Below are 15909 nucleotides of genomic sequence, written 5' to 3'. Positions count from 1 at the left end.
AAACGAATTCAAGGAGTGAGAGAAATTGATATACCTTTCATCAAGTTAGCTCATTTGATATTCAAATTATCAATACTTTTTGTATATAAACAGAAATTCACAAACTCTATAATAGTTTACGATGTCATCGTAAATATCTCATCAATGCAAGGCCAGAAGAATAAAAAGCCATAAGTCTTAAAAGATCTCAAAGAATGATTTCATAGATATCAAAATACAACTTGAATTAGGATCATTTACTCAGATATCAATATAAATTCAAAGATGAAGAGAAATTGCCTTAAACTAAAAACAGAAAAGCTACAAGATTTCGAATAAATAGAGCTCAGAAAAGTAATTCGGGCAAAACCATTTCCCACATGCCCAAAATCCTCAACACCATTGATTGTATTGGGGGACGGAATTTCAGAATTTCCTTGAATTGTAACAGTATTTTCAAAGAATAATCCAGAAGGATGGATACTAGTTTGGAGTGCTCTTCCATGAGCATCCATTGCAAAGCAGCTAGGATGACCACTAATAAAAGAACTACCCCCGCTCCCACCCGAGCTCATTTGCAAGTTTGATGAAATAACTCCGCCAAACCCACCATAGTACCCTCCTCCCCCACTTCCTGCAGCACAAGCAGACTCCTGACCTTTTCCTCCTTGGAAAATTTGGTTACCAGAAGTCTGAGTTGCCCTAGAAGTTAAGGGAAGGGGTGAGCCAGATGAAACTTGTCCTTGTGTACCTTTAATTCCGCCACCATGGCCACCGAGGCCGGCATATATATAAGAACCGCTGCTTCCACCGCCGCCTGCTACCATGATTCGATCATAAACGGTGGGATTGTATGTGGCACTTTTTCTAAATCTCATATCAGTGGATCCTCCTGATCCGGCAGATGGGTTATCTCCTTGTATTATATCCCTTGCACCAGAAGAGCCGCCATTGAATCCTGCAGTTCCTGCTGCCGATGATCCTGCAACAGTATTACCTCCTTTCGTTCCGACATAAAAGGTAAAGAAGGTTTCTTCTCTCAGCTCAATATCACCTCTAGTATATCCACCTTTACCTCCAGGATAATTGTATTCGGAGCCAACTGTATTTCCTGCGCTTGCTCCCCAAAGCTCAACTCGATATTTTCCTCTTTGAAATTTTGTTTTATAAATTCCATTGTTGACACCTTGAAATATGAAACAGGAGAGCTTTCTATCATTTTTAGCAATATTAATGACACCAATATTAGGATTAGAGTATATTTGACATGATTCTGCCATTGATGAGATAAATCATTTTCAAACCAGACAATCTTAAAACCAGGTCAGTTGCTTATTTGTTATGTTAGTTTTCAGAGTTGACATAATTTTATTGGGAATGAAATTCAGATTTCCTCTTACTAAAATGCAAGTTACCTCAGGCTTGAATAAAGATTTTTATACTCACAAAAGTGATATAAGCAAAGACAACTTATAATCTGAACAAACACAAAATCCAATAAATATTAAAATTGGAGAGTTTGTACTTTGAGGATCTTCAATATGCAATGCTCTAATAAATATTGCTATAGATAAGATCCTTCATCAAAAGAAAATTAAATTAATTATATTTATATTCAAGTCTTATTTGATGAATATGCTATTTCAAACATCCTTAATCTCTTATTTGCAATAAATTTTAGTTTGAATTTTAGATATTATGAAAACTTAGTTATTACAAAGCTTTTATTTGCAAGAGTATCTTTTCTTCTTTATTTGGAATCCAGCTTAGTATTTTTGCGTTATTTAATCCCCAATATCAATTTGGTTTCGTCGGATCGATGGTGATCTCATCTCTCAACTGCCAATTCAATTTTTTTTGACAATTTATGTTTGGTCTTAACAAAAATCGGCACAAAAGAATATACAAAAATAGTACATCTGTTTATCATGGATAGCAAAAAATGGTCAGAACCGAATAGATCTCAAAACCTTATCTCTCTCAATTTTGTGAAAAATAAGATTAATTCTAATATCGTTGGGTTTATTCTAACTTTTATAACATTTTATACATTACATGATAAAAATATTTGTGAACTCAAGTATTCAATTGTGAACTGCAGCAGGAGAATTTTGAAATGTCAAGAATTTTAGTTCTTTTCTTGCAATGTTCGTTCAACAACATGAGCAGAAAGCCTTCCTCAGCTGGATGCGCGAGACAGGCAACATGTTCACAGGCGAAGAGTACCAGACACGCCTTGGCATCTGGCTCTCCAACAAGCGCCTTGTCCAGGAGCACAACCGTGCTAACCTCGGCTTCACAGTCGCTCTTAACAAGCTCGCCCACCTTACACCAGCTGAATACAAGTCCCTCCTTGGTTTCCGCATGAACAAGGCCGAGCACAAGGCTGTCAAGTCCAACGCTATCGCTAATGATGATTGCGACTGGCGTAAGCATAATGTCGTCAACGGCATCAAGGATCAGGGCCAGTGCGGCTCCTGCTGGGCTTTCTCTACAATCCAGGCTCAGGAATCCCAGTATGCTATCACAACAGGCACCCTCCAATCCCTCTCTGAACAGAACCTTGTTGACTGCGTTACAACATGCTATGGCTGCAATGGTGGTCTCATGGATGCTGCTTACGACTATGTTGTCAAGCACCAGGGCGGCAAGTTCATGACAGAAGCTGACTACCCATACACAGCTCAGGATGGCTCCTGCAAGTTCTCTGCTGCTAAGGGCACATCAAAGGTTACAGGCTACGTTAACGTTGTTGAAGGCGATGAGAAGGATCTTGCTACAAAGGTTTCCACCCTCGGCCCAGCTGCTATCGCTATCGATGCTTCTGCTTGGTCATTCCAGCTTTACTCCTCTGGCATCTATGATGAATCCGCTTGCTCCTCTTACAACCTCGACCACGGTGTTGGCTGCGTTGGCTACGGCACAGAAGGTTCCAAGAACTACTGGATCGTTCGTAACTCCTGGGGCACATCTTGGGGTGAAAAGGGCTACATCCGCATGATCAAGGACAAGAACAACCAGTGCGGTGAAGCTACAATGGCTTGCATCCCAACAGACAAATAAACTATATAAAAGATTCGGATTTTTTAAAATTTCCAATAATTTTGTGACCATTTTTCAATTCAATTTTTAAAAAACACCTCTCAAAAAATAAAAATCCTGACACAGTGTCAAGTTGTTATTTATCTCTTTTATTTCATTTATTTTCCTTTTCAATATCGTTTTTGCAAGCTCATTTTAGCCAAATTAATGGATTCTATTACCATTTAAATATATCGAAATAAAAAGTTTATAGTTTTCGGAACATTGTAACTGCCATTCTAGTTAACACTTTGAAGGTGATCATCTGAAGTGTTGCCATATATCAAGTCTGTGAAATTCAGAAATTCCTATAAATTCTAAAGTATTCTTATAAAACTAACCAAAATTCTACGAATATTCTATGAGTATTATTAATGGAAGATACGTACTCCTATTAGACTTTTCTAATTCGAAATTTGAAATTTATAATTCTGGGATTGGAACTGAATTTCTGCTAGGATATTGCGGTAAAATTAGAATCAAAATAAATTCTAATTTCATTTTCTTCCTAAAAGTATCAATAGCTGCGCGACCACTTATAGAACGTTATTTAATTCTAAAAATGACTGAGAATCCAGTCCAATTACCAAAGCAGGAGAAACTTACTGTTGAGAAAGTTAGAAAGCGAGCCGAACACAATGATGGCGTCCTTTATACTTTGGAAGAAGTCGCAATGCATCAAGATGAAATTTTCGGATTAACAAATGTACTTGAAGTAAATTGTCCAAAGCTCAAAATTATTTACTTACAGAACAACTACATTCCAAAAATCGAATACTTAAGCAAATTAACACAACTTGAATATTTGAATCTCGCATTAAATAACATTGAGATTGTTGAAGGACTTGAAGGATGCGAAAAACTCAACAAACTCGATCTAACATGCAACTTTATCGTTGATATTACTTCAGTTAAATCGTTACAAGGAAATTATAATCTTAAAGAACTTTATTTGATCGGTAACCCATGCGATAAGTTCGAAGGATACAGAGATTTCGTCATTGGTACACTTCCTCAGCTAGAAGTATTTGATGGTGCTGAAGTTAAACCATCAGAACGAAATTTGGCAAAGAGAAACTTGGCAGTTCTCAAGCAAAAGATGATTGATCAGATTGCCATGTACGAACCAAAGAATTACACACCAGAAGAACGTCTAGAGACATGGAAATCCATCGAAGAAACTAAGAAGAAGAATTCTCCACCACCTCCAAAGGATCCTCACGATGAATACGGAACAAACTTAAAGGTTAAGGCACCTCCAGCAGGTCCTGATGCTTCTGGAAGGATTATTCAGTGTAATCAAGGAAAATGGAATTTCAAATGGAAAGATGAGAAGGATTTATTGATTTTAGACGTTGCAATCAATAGATACTTAGATACTTCGCAGATCCAGATTGACGTAAATCCAACTTGGGTCAGAATTGAAGCAAAAGGAAAGGTTTTGCAGCTGATTTTGCCAAATGAAGTTTCAATAGACAATGTTGAAGCTCTCCGTTCAGAAACATCTGGAAATTTGGTCCTCAAAATGCAGAAAATCGATAAAAGTCCATTTATCAGATATAAGACACCAGCTGACATCGTCTAAGTCTCCATATCATCAAAACCTCTATCAATATGTTAAAATATACCTTTTTTATCTAATTTTTCTAGTTATTTCCAAAATTTTTTTATCAATTTCTTTTTCATTTAAACTTGAAAATTTTTTCCGTGTAAACCTTTCAATTACCTCATATTTTGAGAGACAGAGATGAAGAATATGATTTTAAGTTTAGATCTCTAATAAAAATCTTTAAAGGTGCACTCTTCTTCGGCAATTTGTAAATTTCCATATCTTTTGCAATCTTTCTTATTGGTGTCAATATGTTTATGTTTCAATAATTTGCTATTCCTGAAAAATTTGCTTTTAGACATATTGATGTAACTACACCAGATGTTTGTATACTATTACTATTGTGTTTTATTATGTATCTCATAAATTGAAGAATGGGAATATATTGCAATTATTAAGGTTGAAACAATAATATCAGATTATAGAGACAAAGGTGAATGAGAATTTACTGTGAACAAAAAATAAAGATGAACTATATAAATAATTTGGTTAATAAGCAATCCAATCCTGAGATTGGCATTGCCGTCTAAAACTACCAGACGACAATATTAATAGCCTGACCATTATTATGATATTTTAAGAGAACACGTGCGACTTCAGCATAGTTAAATATTGCAGCAACATTTAAAGCTGTCATTTTAGAAATATTTTGTATTTCAATATTACATCCTTCTTTTATAAACAATTCTGCGAGTTCAGGAAAGTTGTTTGATGCAGCAACATGAAGAGGCGTATTTCCACTAGAATCAATTTCATTCACATTAGCACCATTCTAAGATTTAAATATATTATATACTTAAGTATAATACAAGCAATATAAAAATTAAATTTTTATTATGTTAACTTATAAGAAATTTTTTTGAATTATCGTTGATTTATTGTAATCTTTCCAGGCTATACCTTTGAAATCAACTTTACCTGTCATACGCATTAATGTAGTAGATGTCCAGGTGTAGCTATTATATCCCAGCAACATTGGTATTTTATCATTGTAAGATATCAAAATGAAGTGTTTTTTCAGATATAATTTTTCGTAAATTTTTCAAAAATAAGATGGTAAAAAAGCCTCGACTTGCTCGAAAAATAACAATTTTTTTACTTGTAAAAATAACCCTTTTACAGCATGGGCAGCTATTCAATCACTATTTCTTTTTCTAAAAGTATATTTTTCAAAAAAAATTAAGATCAAATTCGACAATTTCTTGATGAAAGCAAAAATATTACACATACTTCTAGATGCATGGGATAAAATATGCAATTATTCAATCAATTCGCATGATTTGAAAAAAAAATCTAAATTTGATAAAAATGTAGAAATTTTTTATTTTTAACTTGAGATTCGATTTTTTTGATCCAATTTGTGAATTTTTTTTGATCGGAATTTCAATTAATTTGTTGATCAAAAATGACCTCACAATGTTTGATCATAAGTGAAGTCATCTTCATGGGTATTTAGAAATTCCAAGAGAAATTGCTTATTTCTCGCAGATGTAATATCTGAGAAAATCGAATTTAAATATTCATAGAAACCCAAATCATTCTCCGGTTCGAATAATTCATCTGTTGCTTTTTCTGTTTTTTCTATGAATTTTAATAATTTGATTAATAAATCTTCATCAGGAAGAATTATTGCTGCATTTGTGATAAAATTCCATATTGAGGTAATATGGCAATAATTACATTTATAAAATGTAATTTTATCCAAAATTTTTTGGCAAATTCGCATAATAGCATTAATATTTGAAGCTGAGATTAAACCTGTGATTACTTCTGTAACTTTTGGAAAATCATCGCAATTTAATATCTCTTTATATTGAATTGAGAAATAAAAAAAATCAAATGGATTCATTTCTTCAATTTCAAGGAGATTGTAAAAATTGATAGAAGTGTTATTGCAACAAATTGTATTTGCAGCAAAAATATCATTTGCTCGATTCCATTTTTGGAATAAATTTGCTGGAACAATGTTAAATTAAAACAGTTGCTTAATTTTTCTTCATTGTTTTCATAAAAAAGTAACAAGTTTGCAACTGAAATTTCAAAATTTTGATAATTGCCAGTTATTTCAGTAAATATATATATTTGCTTTTCTTCATCTAAAAATGGCAAATATTGATTTGCAATATTAACTAAAGTTTGGGATAAATTGTTCCAGTTTGATTTTACAATTTGTGAGCACATTATGTAATATGTAAATTTATCCGCTTTGTAGGAATTTAAAATTGTTTGTTGTTCTGTTTCAGTTAAATTACTGAATTTTTCAAGATTAATATTGTGATAAAAAATAGAATCCTTGAAACATTCTGATATCTTTTCAATGTTTAAAACGGATGCTAAAAAATGTAAAAGAACTTCATCAGTCACTGTGATTTTTTTGAAAAATTTATCCCAATTCAAGCATCCAATTGATCTTTCTGTCATTGTACTTATGCATTGATAAAGTTGATTTAATGAATCCGAAGAATAATCATTATGCTTGACTAGTTGAGTTAGTTGATACAGACTGTCGTCAGCCATTTTAAAAAAATGAATAAAATTGTATAGTAAATTATATTTGTGAAATTTGTGACGCTACATTCAATCTAAGACCAATATCTCAAAGAATTCCTCATTTAAGTATTACTTTTCATTGTTTTTTAAAAAATATCTTTGCTTATTTGTTCACTTTTTTGACATTTATTATATGCTTTTTATCATATTTCCGATGATATGAATATATATTCTATATAAGAATGACGCTACATTCAATCTAAGACCAATATCTCAAAGAATTCCTCATTTAAGTATTACTTTTCATTTTTGATTCAATTTTCGAACGGTTTTCGTAAATTTTGCATCATTTCATTTTTAATGGGAAAATCATCTATATTTAATCAAAAAAGAGCAAACTTTACAGACGAAAATAAAATATTTATCAGGGAACAATCTGATAAATACCAAAAATCAACATCGAGAGATGAAAAAACGAATATAATCAAACAAGTTCTTCAATATTTTAATATTAAATACGCCGAAAATGAATCTAAAGCTGTCAGAAGATATTTTAGTTATATTGCAGTTAAAAATATTCCCGCAGTTACTGGAAAATATCCTGATACAATTGTTCGCAAAGATATGCTTTATTCGCATGATCATACAAATATTATTAATTCAAATAATATTGAACGTTACTACCATTGCATCGATCATTCTTGTCAAGCACGTTATTTAGTTAAAATTGAGAACAGTTCAGTTTCCGAAGATTTACAAAAGGAACATATACCCGAATGCAGACAATTTAAAAAGTTACAAAATGAAAAAAATGATCTTCATAAATCAATGACTCTGACAGAAATATACAATAAGGCAATGGCAAAATTTTCTGAAGACAACGGCACTTTTCAGCAGATTAAAAAATTTATGACAGAACTTGCTGTTGGTACTGATGACAACCCATTAATTAAAGATTCATTGGTCAGGGAAGTTTATAATAAGTCCAGAAAATTTTCTGTTGGAGAAAAAATTACAGACATGAAATTGCTAATTTTTGTTTAATAAATGGCGAGCAGTTTTTCATTGGCCATGATTTTCAATCAAATTGTGAGACGATGTTTTTTGGTTTTGAGAAGGCAATTCAATTTGCAAAAGAAGCCACAGATTTATTTTGCGATGGAATTTTTAAAATTACACCAAAACATTTTCAAAAAGGACAGATGCTAACAATTATGATTTGTGAACCTTCAACAAATCAATATCTACCACTTTTATTTATATTCATGAAAAACCGCACATTTGAATCTTATAAGAAGGCATTTGAATATATTTTTACTGTCAAGGGTATTCAATTTTCAAAGCTAATTCAAATTCATTGTGATTTTGAAAAGGGAATGATAGAGGCACTTCAACAAATTTTCCCTAAAGTCCGTATAATTGGATGCCTATTTCATTTCAAACAAGCTTTACACAGGAAACTTGTAGCACTTTATACAAAAAATTTCAATACTTTACAAAATTCTTTATTTAAGCTATATTCTATTACTCCATTCATGTCTCATGAAGAATTTGTACTTACAATGCATATAATTAATCAAAATAAAGTTGATTCGATCAAAGATTATATTGATTATTTCAACAAAGTATGGTTGCCGCACTACAATTTAATATCTCAATATAATAATGCAACTGCAATATTCACTAATGATTGCCTCGAGAGTATGCATTCAGAATTTTCTTCGTTAAAACATCCAAACATTTATGAAGCTATTAAGAAGATATCTCAAATCCAATTAGATAAATATAACGCCATCAAAAATAACCAGAAGATCGAGCGCCATATAAAAACCGTTATCACTGATAGCTACAAAAATTATATTCTTGACTGCTTTCAAAAAGAACTTGAGAAAACAATTTTTTCTATCAAACAATACAACGTAAGTGATCTTTCTTTGGCTCAGAACGAGATTTCTCCATATGGTTCCATAGAATCGAGTTCATTGTTCGAAAATATTCCAGTTCATGATGCAGATATACTCAATCGATCGATCTAACAGATAAAGATACAATGATCACTAAGTTTATTAATGAAAAAAGAGAAAAAATTATGGCATTATTTAATGAAACATTAAATCATCCAGATTTTAATTCATCCACTCCAATTCAAACTAATTTTGAGCAAGCCGATACAAATCAAGGTTCAGATGCTCCAATTCGCTCCGAAAATTCAAATATTGCAGACTCTACAGATTTAGAACCAGAAAATCAAAACCATCCTTCTACAAATCAAATGTCTAGTAATCTAGAACATAAGCTGGACCTTCTTGATCATATTGAAAAACAATTATCGAAAATGCGCTCGTTATTGGGAATTCTTCCTACTACAAATGCTATTGTTGGGCCGTCAAAACAAGTTTCAGTTAATAGCAAGTTAGTATCCCTAAGTTGCGTACTGTGGCACTGCGCGCCTCCGTACACCACTTAGTGGTTTTGACACTTTACGAAACCGGTAACGTATATTTTACAACACAACTATAACACCAACTTAACCTTAAATATTTACAAAACCGTCTGACACATAAACGACTTCACTAATGACTTCACTAACGACTTCACTAACGAATTCACTACCGTCCTCACTAAATAAAAAATAACCTTATTTTTATTTTTTTAAATTTTTTATTTCATTACAAAGACATGTCCGACTACATTTACTATGACTCTTTCCCAGAACGTTTCCGTGAACTATTCAAAACTCAAGTAAAACTGAGAAACATGCATTTTAACAAAGACAGACCCATTGACGATGAAAAACCCTGAATATATTACAATCCTTATGACGCAAAGTTCATTGCATACATTCCTTATGGTCGCAGAGGAACGAAAACTATTTCAACAAAGAACAAAAATTATTTCTGGAGCGATGAAGAAAATTGCCTTATCTACATAAATGCATACTTAAATAAAGCTACATATTGTACAAAAGAAGGTTGGACTGGATTTGAGCTCTACATATACGACGACGATGGAAACAGACGTTGTGTATACCCATACGATAATATGTACCATTGTTTTATCAAGCATTAAACGAATACATAGTCAGTAAGGGTTCATTCCTGCTGAGTAGAAATGTTATATTTTTGTTCTGTCATTTATAAAAAAATAAACTTAAAATTAATGATATCACACCTCACACGTATGAAAATAGCACAAAAATAAATTTAGGGTAGATGATTAGATCTAACCCGATTTCTAACCTCATTCTACCCTTTGAATTCATTGCTTTATACTCTCTTCCTTTCTCCAACTCTTTAACTTCTTCTTAAGTTCAGCAATGTTGTCCTCATGAAGTTTAATCTTCCTTAATATACCTCTCTATCTAATGGTTGCTTATCTTTCTAAACTGAACTCACATCCTTCATAGTATGAATTAAAAACCTTCTGGAATAGTTCCTGATTTAATGTATTCACCAAAAACGTTTGTTTCATTGCTTCAGTGACTTATTTGTCATTTCAATCAAATAAAAATTATAATATTAAATAAAAATAACGTTATTTTTTCAGTAAGGAAACGCAGGATTTTACGATTTATTTGAGGAGTAGGTTTGGTTAAATGTTGGAGTCGTTTAAGGAGTTGACTTTTGAACAGGAGTTGTACTCTCCATAGGTTCAGGAGTCATTGAAAGGTTTTGCTGTGAAGGCGTTGGTTTTGGCGAAGGTTTGGAGTTTGTTTAACTTCAGCTACTTCAGTATTATTTACAACATTTGCTTTATTTCTTTTCAACATCATAACTGCTCCTGCTGTAGCTAGCAAACCTAGTGGGAGACCATATCTTATATAAGGACTTGAACCAAATGCTATTTTTGACAGGAGCTGGTGGAACACCTAACCTTGGTGCTACTGCTCTTTGCCATTGTGCAGCTCGTAAGAAATATTCAATAGGTGCTCCATAATCGTTTGGTAAAGTTTGTTTCATAGATGGTGAAGGTTCGCGAGAGCTTGATGAAGAACTCATTTATAAGCCTTTAAAAATAAACGTTCATCCTTTATCCTACTGTCGTCCGTAGCTAAGTTATAGTCATCTAATCTTATTATTGGGATTCCATTAGCACGCACCTGAATGGCAAAGCAACAATCCCTCATAAATCCAATAAGTGGCTTTGGTACAATTTCAGTTGCTAGTTCAATAGGTCCTTTAACAGACAATTTGTATGTTATTGGAGCAGTAGATTTTGACCTGCTGGAAGCAAAAGTCCACTTCTGTTGGAAAACCACAATAAGAAATGTGTGTTGTCATAGCTATCCCATTTATGTTCCACACTACCATCATCCACCAATGACCTCATAACATCTTCATTAAATCCTATCATATCATTGTTTGTATTGCAGGCGTTCGCAACCATTTCATAAAATACAGGTCCATATGATTTTTCGGGTTCTGCAGGCATATTTCCATAAGCTCCCATGGAAAGCTGAAGATATTTAAACTTAGGGTTCTCAAAATTAACATAATAGTTGTCTTTCTTTCTAAATAGTGCCAAATACTTTTAACATTAATAGGCGTATAAGCTGCTGTAAATGTTGCACTTGAACTATCTGTATTCTTTGAGAATGAACCATCCATAGGAATCCAATCCATAACTTTAACAGGAAAACATAAAGCCTCGTTTGTATAATGTTCTACAAGTTCTGTATAAATGTTAGGGTCTAAAGAGAATGACTTTGGATGAATGAAACATTCATTAAAATCCATCTTTGTTCGAAATAGTTGCTGGGTTACAGTTGTAATAGTAACTGTTCCACTAGCTTCTACTGCCTTTTTATCATAGTGAATGGTTCATTCCATGGAACAAATTTATTTGTCGGTGGATTTGAATCTGAAGCAAATGCAACTTTAAGAGTTGGATTGAAAGCAATGATATCATTTACAGATATAGATGTGCATTGTAAGGCGTCGCTACTGAACTTTACTTTAAGCTGAATGTTTCCTGCAAAAGCTGGAATAAATCGAATAGCTTCTAATGGAAGGAATCTTCTAACAGGAATTCTTAAACGAAGCTTAAAATCAAATGATTTTCCTGCTGTAATTGGACCACTAACAATTTGTCCTGTTCTGCATGTTCCCGAATGACTCCATACATCTTCATGTCGAGTCTTTGAGAAAACATCTACTTTCTTTATTTGTTCGGTAGTTTGTGAGTTTGAAGTTATATATGCTTCTTCTCTTGCGTTGTCTTGAGAATATACGATACGACCATTTGCAAGGATTTGATATCCAGCAACTGCATAGAAAGCGTCATCGAAACCAATCCAAAATCCTGGTGGGTTTGTTTTATTGGAACCTGAACCAATTTCTTTATCTACAATAAATTGACCTTCCATTTTATACGTAATGAATGTATTGTAAAGGTCCAATATATTTTCACCAGGAGGTGAGAGATTGAATGTTACCCATGTGTTATCTTTAGCAGTTCCAGGTTGTGATGGAATCTTTGCGTCAGAATATTTTCTATTAGTGTCACCAATTTGAACTGCATTGTCTATGATATCGAAATATGAGCGAATCTGATGAATATGCTCTGCTGGAGTAAATTCGTTTAACTGTTCGTTCTGCATGTATTTACTTCGGATAAAAATATCTATTTACTTCATTATTCTCACTCTTCTTCTTGGCATTCGTGGTGGAAGTTGTTTCTTGACATTTTCAATGAACTGTACATTCTCTTTTGTCTCAACTTCTTTCACTGGCGGTCAGGATTCTTTGACTCGGTTTTTGTTTTCAATGAAATTCACGAACTTTGCAATAAGCTCTTGGTTCGTTATTGAAAGTACATCTGGCTTCTTTTCTTCTGTTCTATTGACTTTTCAGTTTGACAGAAGGTTTTATATGGCTTCGTGGACTTCACCCTTGCCATACACCTTAATGTTGTCGCTCTCTGCATTCGCTAATGGAACCTTTCTTTTTCTTACGTATATTTTACCATCTTTACTCTGACTTACGTAATAGAAAGGATGTTGTATTCCTCTTGCGTCATTTAATATAATAGACTCTCGCTCTGATTTTGACAAGCTCATTTTACATCGTTAAAGTTTTAATTTTGTTTTTATCTGCAGTCAAATGACTCAGACAAGCCTACGGACAAGACCCAAGGGGTCATAGATGTTGAAGCATTGAAGAAAGAAATCGCGAGCAAATTTTATCCGAACTGAAGGAACAAAAACAAGAACAAAAGCCAGAGAGACCAAAGAGAAAACTTAGTGAAAAACAACTTGCTGCATTAGCTGCTGGAAGACAAAAGAACCCAAGACTACTGGCGAAAAAAGCTAGAGAAGAAGCTGAAGCAAAGAAAGAGTAAATGGTTTATTTTTATCCGAATTAAATGTATAGACAAATACCTTTATCTGTTGCGTTCAGTAGTGAAAACCCTGACGTCAAAATAAAGGGGAACAGAGTAACGTTTAAGTTTCCAACAGACTGGATTGTGAACATAAATGAAGAGAAGTACATTGGCATAACATCTATGTATATAACACATGCTTTCAGAAAGGTTGACTTTATACTTCAAGTCGAGATAGAAAATGACGAACAGTCTTTAAGTGCCCAAAACATTCACATATACAAATACTTTAAAGATGATACAACATTGTTGCAATGTATGATTTCATTTAATGAAATGTTCGAGAAAAAGTTTAACATTGAAGTACAAACTTTACAGCCTTTACGTGAGTTTCTTGCACAACTGAAAGAAGAAGGTAGTCAGCCACAACTTATAGACTTTCATTATGAATTTAATGAAAATGAAGATGGAACTCATGACTGTCAGTTTGTTATATATTCACCATTCAATGAAGTAGCTAAAAAGAAAGAAAATCCATTACGTATAAGATTTCAAATCTCTGAACCCAATGAAGACTTCAAGAATGTTTTCAATTATGATGCAATGCTTCCGAGGAAAAATGAATTTTCAAAGATTGTAACACCTGGCATTTGGGATAGAAAGCAAGCAATATTATATTCAAACTTAAGTAAGGGAGTTGAAAATGAGTTCATTGGTCATACAAGAACTTCACCACTTCCTAACCCTAAATACTATAAATTAACTGGCTTCAATCGTGAGTTTTGGATAGACATGTTCTCCACTCATGACCATAACTGTCCAGTGTTCTTACCTCCAGACCATAAGGACAGTCTCTACATTGAAGCACAACTCTTAAACTCTACCATCGCAGTATTGTAAAATCTACGCTAGTTTTATTTTTTCTGAAAATTTTTATTTGAGTGAAAGGCATGGAAGGTGAAGGACATTGGCAAACACTCGAACATGACAATGACTATGAAATCTTTTCAGAGTACCCTTATCCAATTAGACGTATAAGCAATAAAAGAGTTGTTAGTGAGTTTGACCAAGGAGATGGTTATATTTGTGTAAATTTAAACAAACACAAGCTGATGAAACATAGAATAGTTGCAGAAACTTTCATTCCGAACCCTGAAGGACTTCGTGAAGTAGACCATATAAACAGAGACAGAGGAGACTTTCATATCTCGAACTTAAGATGGACGACAAGAAGAGAAAACATGAGAAATATTTCTGGTTCAAATGGCTATTGGTTTGACATTGTTGACTCTCTTCCTGAAGACGCTGTTGAAATTATACAATACTCATATCACGCGTTAGAGAACTACTACTATGTCCCAAGTGAAGATGCCTTTTACTATTTCATGGAACTCAATACAGACGAATGAATGTCTTAAGACAGTATAACAAAGATTATATAAACATTACAGATGTAGAAGGAAGAAGAACAAAGCTGTCTATTGCAAAGTTTAAGAGAGACAATGGTTATACATAAATGACAAAAATATATGACCTCATTATTTTTATCACGAATGACCTCATTGCTGACAAAAATAAATGACCTCAGAACTTCAACTTACGAATAAAGCTTGTTTTAGTCGTTATTGAGAAGTTAAACTTTTCAGCAAAGCAAGGACTAGAAGACTTACATAAGTCAAATCCAATCTCTTGACCATCATGAAGTGCTTTGTAAAGTTTCATTAAACTGAACTCAGAGTCTTTGTCATATGTTCCAACAGGTATGTGAATGTTCTTATCTTCATTGTAATAGCATTGTATAGATTCAGGAAACATTTCATTTGCTGTTAAAGCAAGGACGTCTTGTTTGACACCTTTGCAACGTGCATGGAATGCAACTTCATTTAAATCATTCGTGAGTAAGTCTATGTAAGTCTTCTTTCCACAAAATATTGACTTGTATGCTAAACTTTGTTTTCCAGGTGTTATTTCTGCGAAGTCAGAATGAAATTGACCAAGGTTCTTTCCTATAAGTTCGCGACCGTATCTCTTCTTAAACTCTGCTGCAAGCTTTGGTATGTCTTCATTGAAAATATGCATGCTATCACAGTCCTGGTAAAATATTTGAAGTCCCATATCTTCAGCAGTACAGAATACTTCACACATTATTCTCTTCGACATAGACAGAATGTTAACACCAAGTGGACAGAAGTTAAAGTGTCTGCAAATGCTTTTCGTTAGCTTGAAAATAGTTTTATCTGAACCATCCAAACCTTCGAACTTCACTATATGGTTGTAGTTTCTGATGGCATATCTTATAGCATCTTTGTCATTTACTATGGTTATTTTTGACTCAATAGGAGATAGAATAGTTTTGCCATAAATACTGTTCAGAATGAGCTTTATATTTTCTTGCAAAGGATTTCCTTCTTTCTTATACTTTAACCTTA

The 15909-nt window shown here is 33.2% G+C and overlaps 6 protein-coding genes and 1 pseudogene across 7 annotated transcripts, besides 3 other annotated features; 5 read left to right on the top strand and 2 right to left on the bottom strand.

The window, feature by feature from the left end:
- Positions 1-154: 154 nt before the first annotated feature.
- On the bottom strand, positions 155-1439 carry TVAGG3_1033770 (glycine-rich protein family; the record flags this gene model as incomplete). The annotated part of the gene is made up of 1 exon (XM_001316380.2): positions 237-1259. The coding sequence occupies one exon, from the start codon at positions 1257-1259 to the stop codon at positions 237-239; it is 1023 nt and encodes a 340-aa protein (XP_001316415.1).
- Positions 1440-2090: 651 nt separating this feature from the next.
- Positions 2091-3117, top strand: TVAGG3_1033760 (Clan CA, family C1, cathepsin L-like cysteine peptidase; the record flags this gene model as incomplete). Its single annotated transcript, XM_001316379.2, has 1 exon — positions 2125-3042. The coding sequence occupies one exon, from the start codon at positions 2125-2127 to the stop codon at positions 3040-3042; it is 918 nt and encodes a 305-aa protein (XP_001316414.1).
- A 246-nt stretch (positions 3118-3363) lies between these two features.
- Positions 3364-4688, top strand: TVAGG3_1033750 (uncharacterized protein; the record flags this gene model as incomplete). The annotated part of the gene is made up of 1 exon (XM_001316378.1): positions 3623-4645. The coding sequence occupies one exon, from the start codon at positions 3623-3625 to the stop codon at positions 4643-4645; it is 1023 nt and encodes a 340-aa protein (XP_001316413.1).
- A 749-nt stretch (positions 4689-5437) lies between these two features.
- Positions 5438-9572: a mobile genetic element.
- TVAGG3_1033740 (MULE transposase domain-containing protein) lies at positions 7520-8142 on the top strand (the record flags this gene model as incomplete). Its single annotated transcript, XM_051255282.1, has 1 exon — positions 7520-8142. A coding segment is annotated over one exon (623 nt), but the record flags the coding sequence as incomplete, so codon positions are not given.
- Positions 9571-15909: part of a mobile genetic element that runs on past the window's edge.
- Positions 10705-15909: part of a mobile genetic element that runs on past the window's edge.
- On the top strand, positions 13261-13495 carry TVAGG3_1033720 (annotated as a pseudogene). Its single transcript has one exon. A coding segment is annotated over exon 1 (235 nt).
- Positions 13817-14380, top strand: TVAGG3_1033710 (uncharacterized protein; the record flags this gene model as incomplete). Its single annotated transcript, XM_051255281.1, has 1 exon — positions 13817-14380. The coding sequence occupies one exon, from the start codon at positions 13817-13819 to the stop codon at positions 14378-14380; it is 564 nt and encodes a 187-aa protein (XP_051080855.1).
- Positions 15065-15640, bottom strand: TVAGG3_1033700 (organellar and viral DNA polymerase type B; the record flags this gene model as incomplete). The annotated part of the gene is made up of 1 exon (XM_051255280.1): positions 15065-15640. The coding sequence occupies one exon, from the start codon at positions 15638-15640 to the stop codon at positions 15065-15067; it is 576 nt and encodes a 191-aa protein (XP_051080854.1).

This window comes from Trichomonas vaginalis, chromosome I (assembly GCF_026262505.1).
Source record: "Trichomonas vaginalis G3 chromosome I, whole genome shotgun sequence".
Classification (NCBI taxonomy): Eukaryota; Parabasalia; order Trichomonadida; family Trichomonadidae; genus Trichomonas; species Trichomonas vaginalis.
Note: the sequence above shows the minus strand (reverse complement) of the source record. Positions and strands in the feature narration are given on the sequence as shown.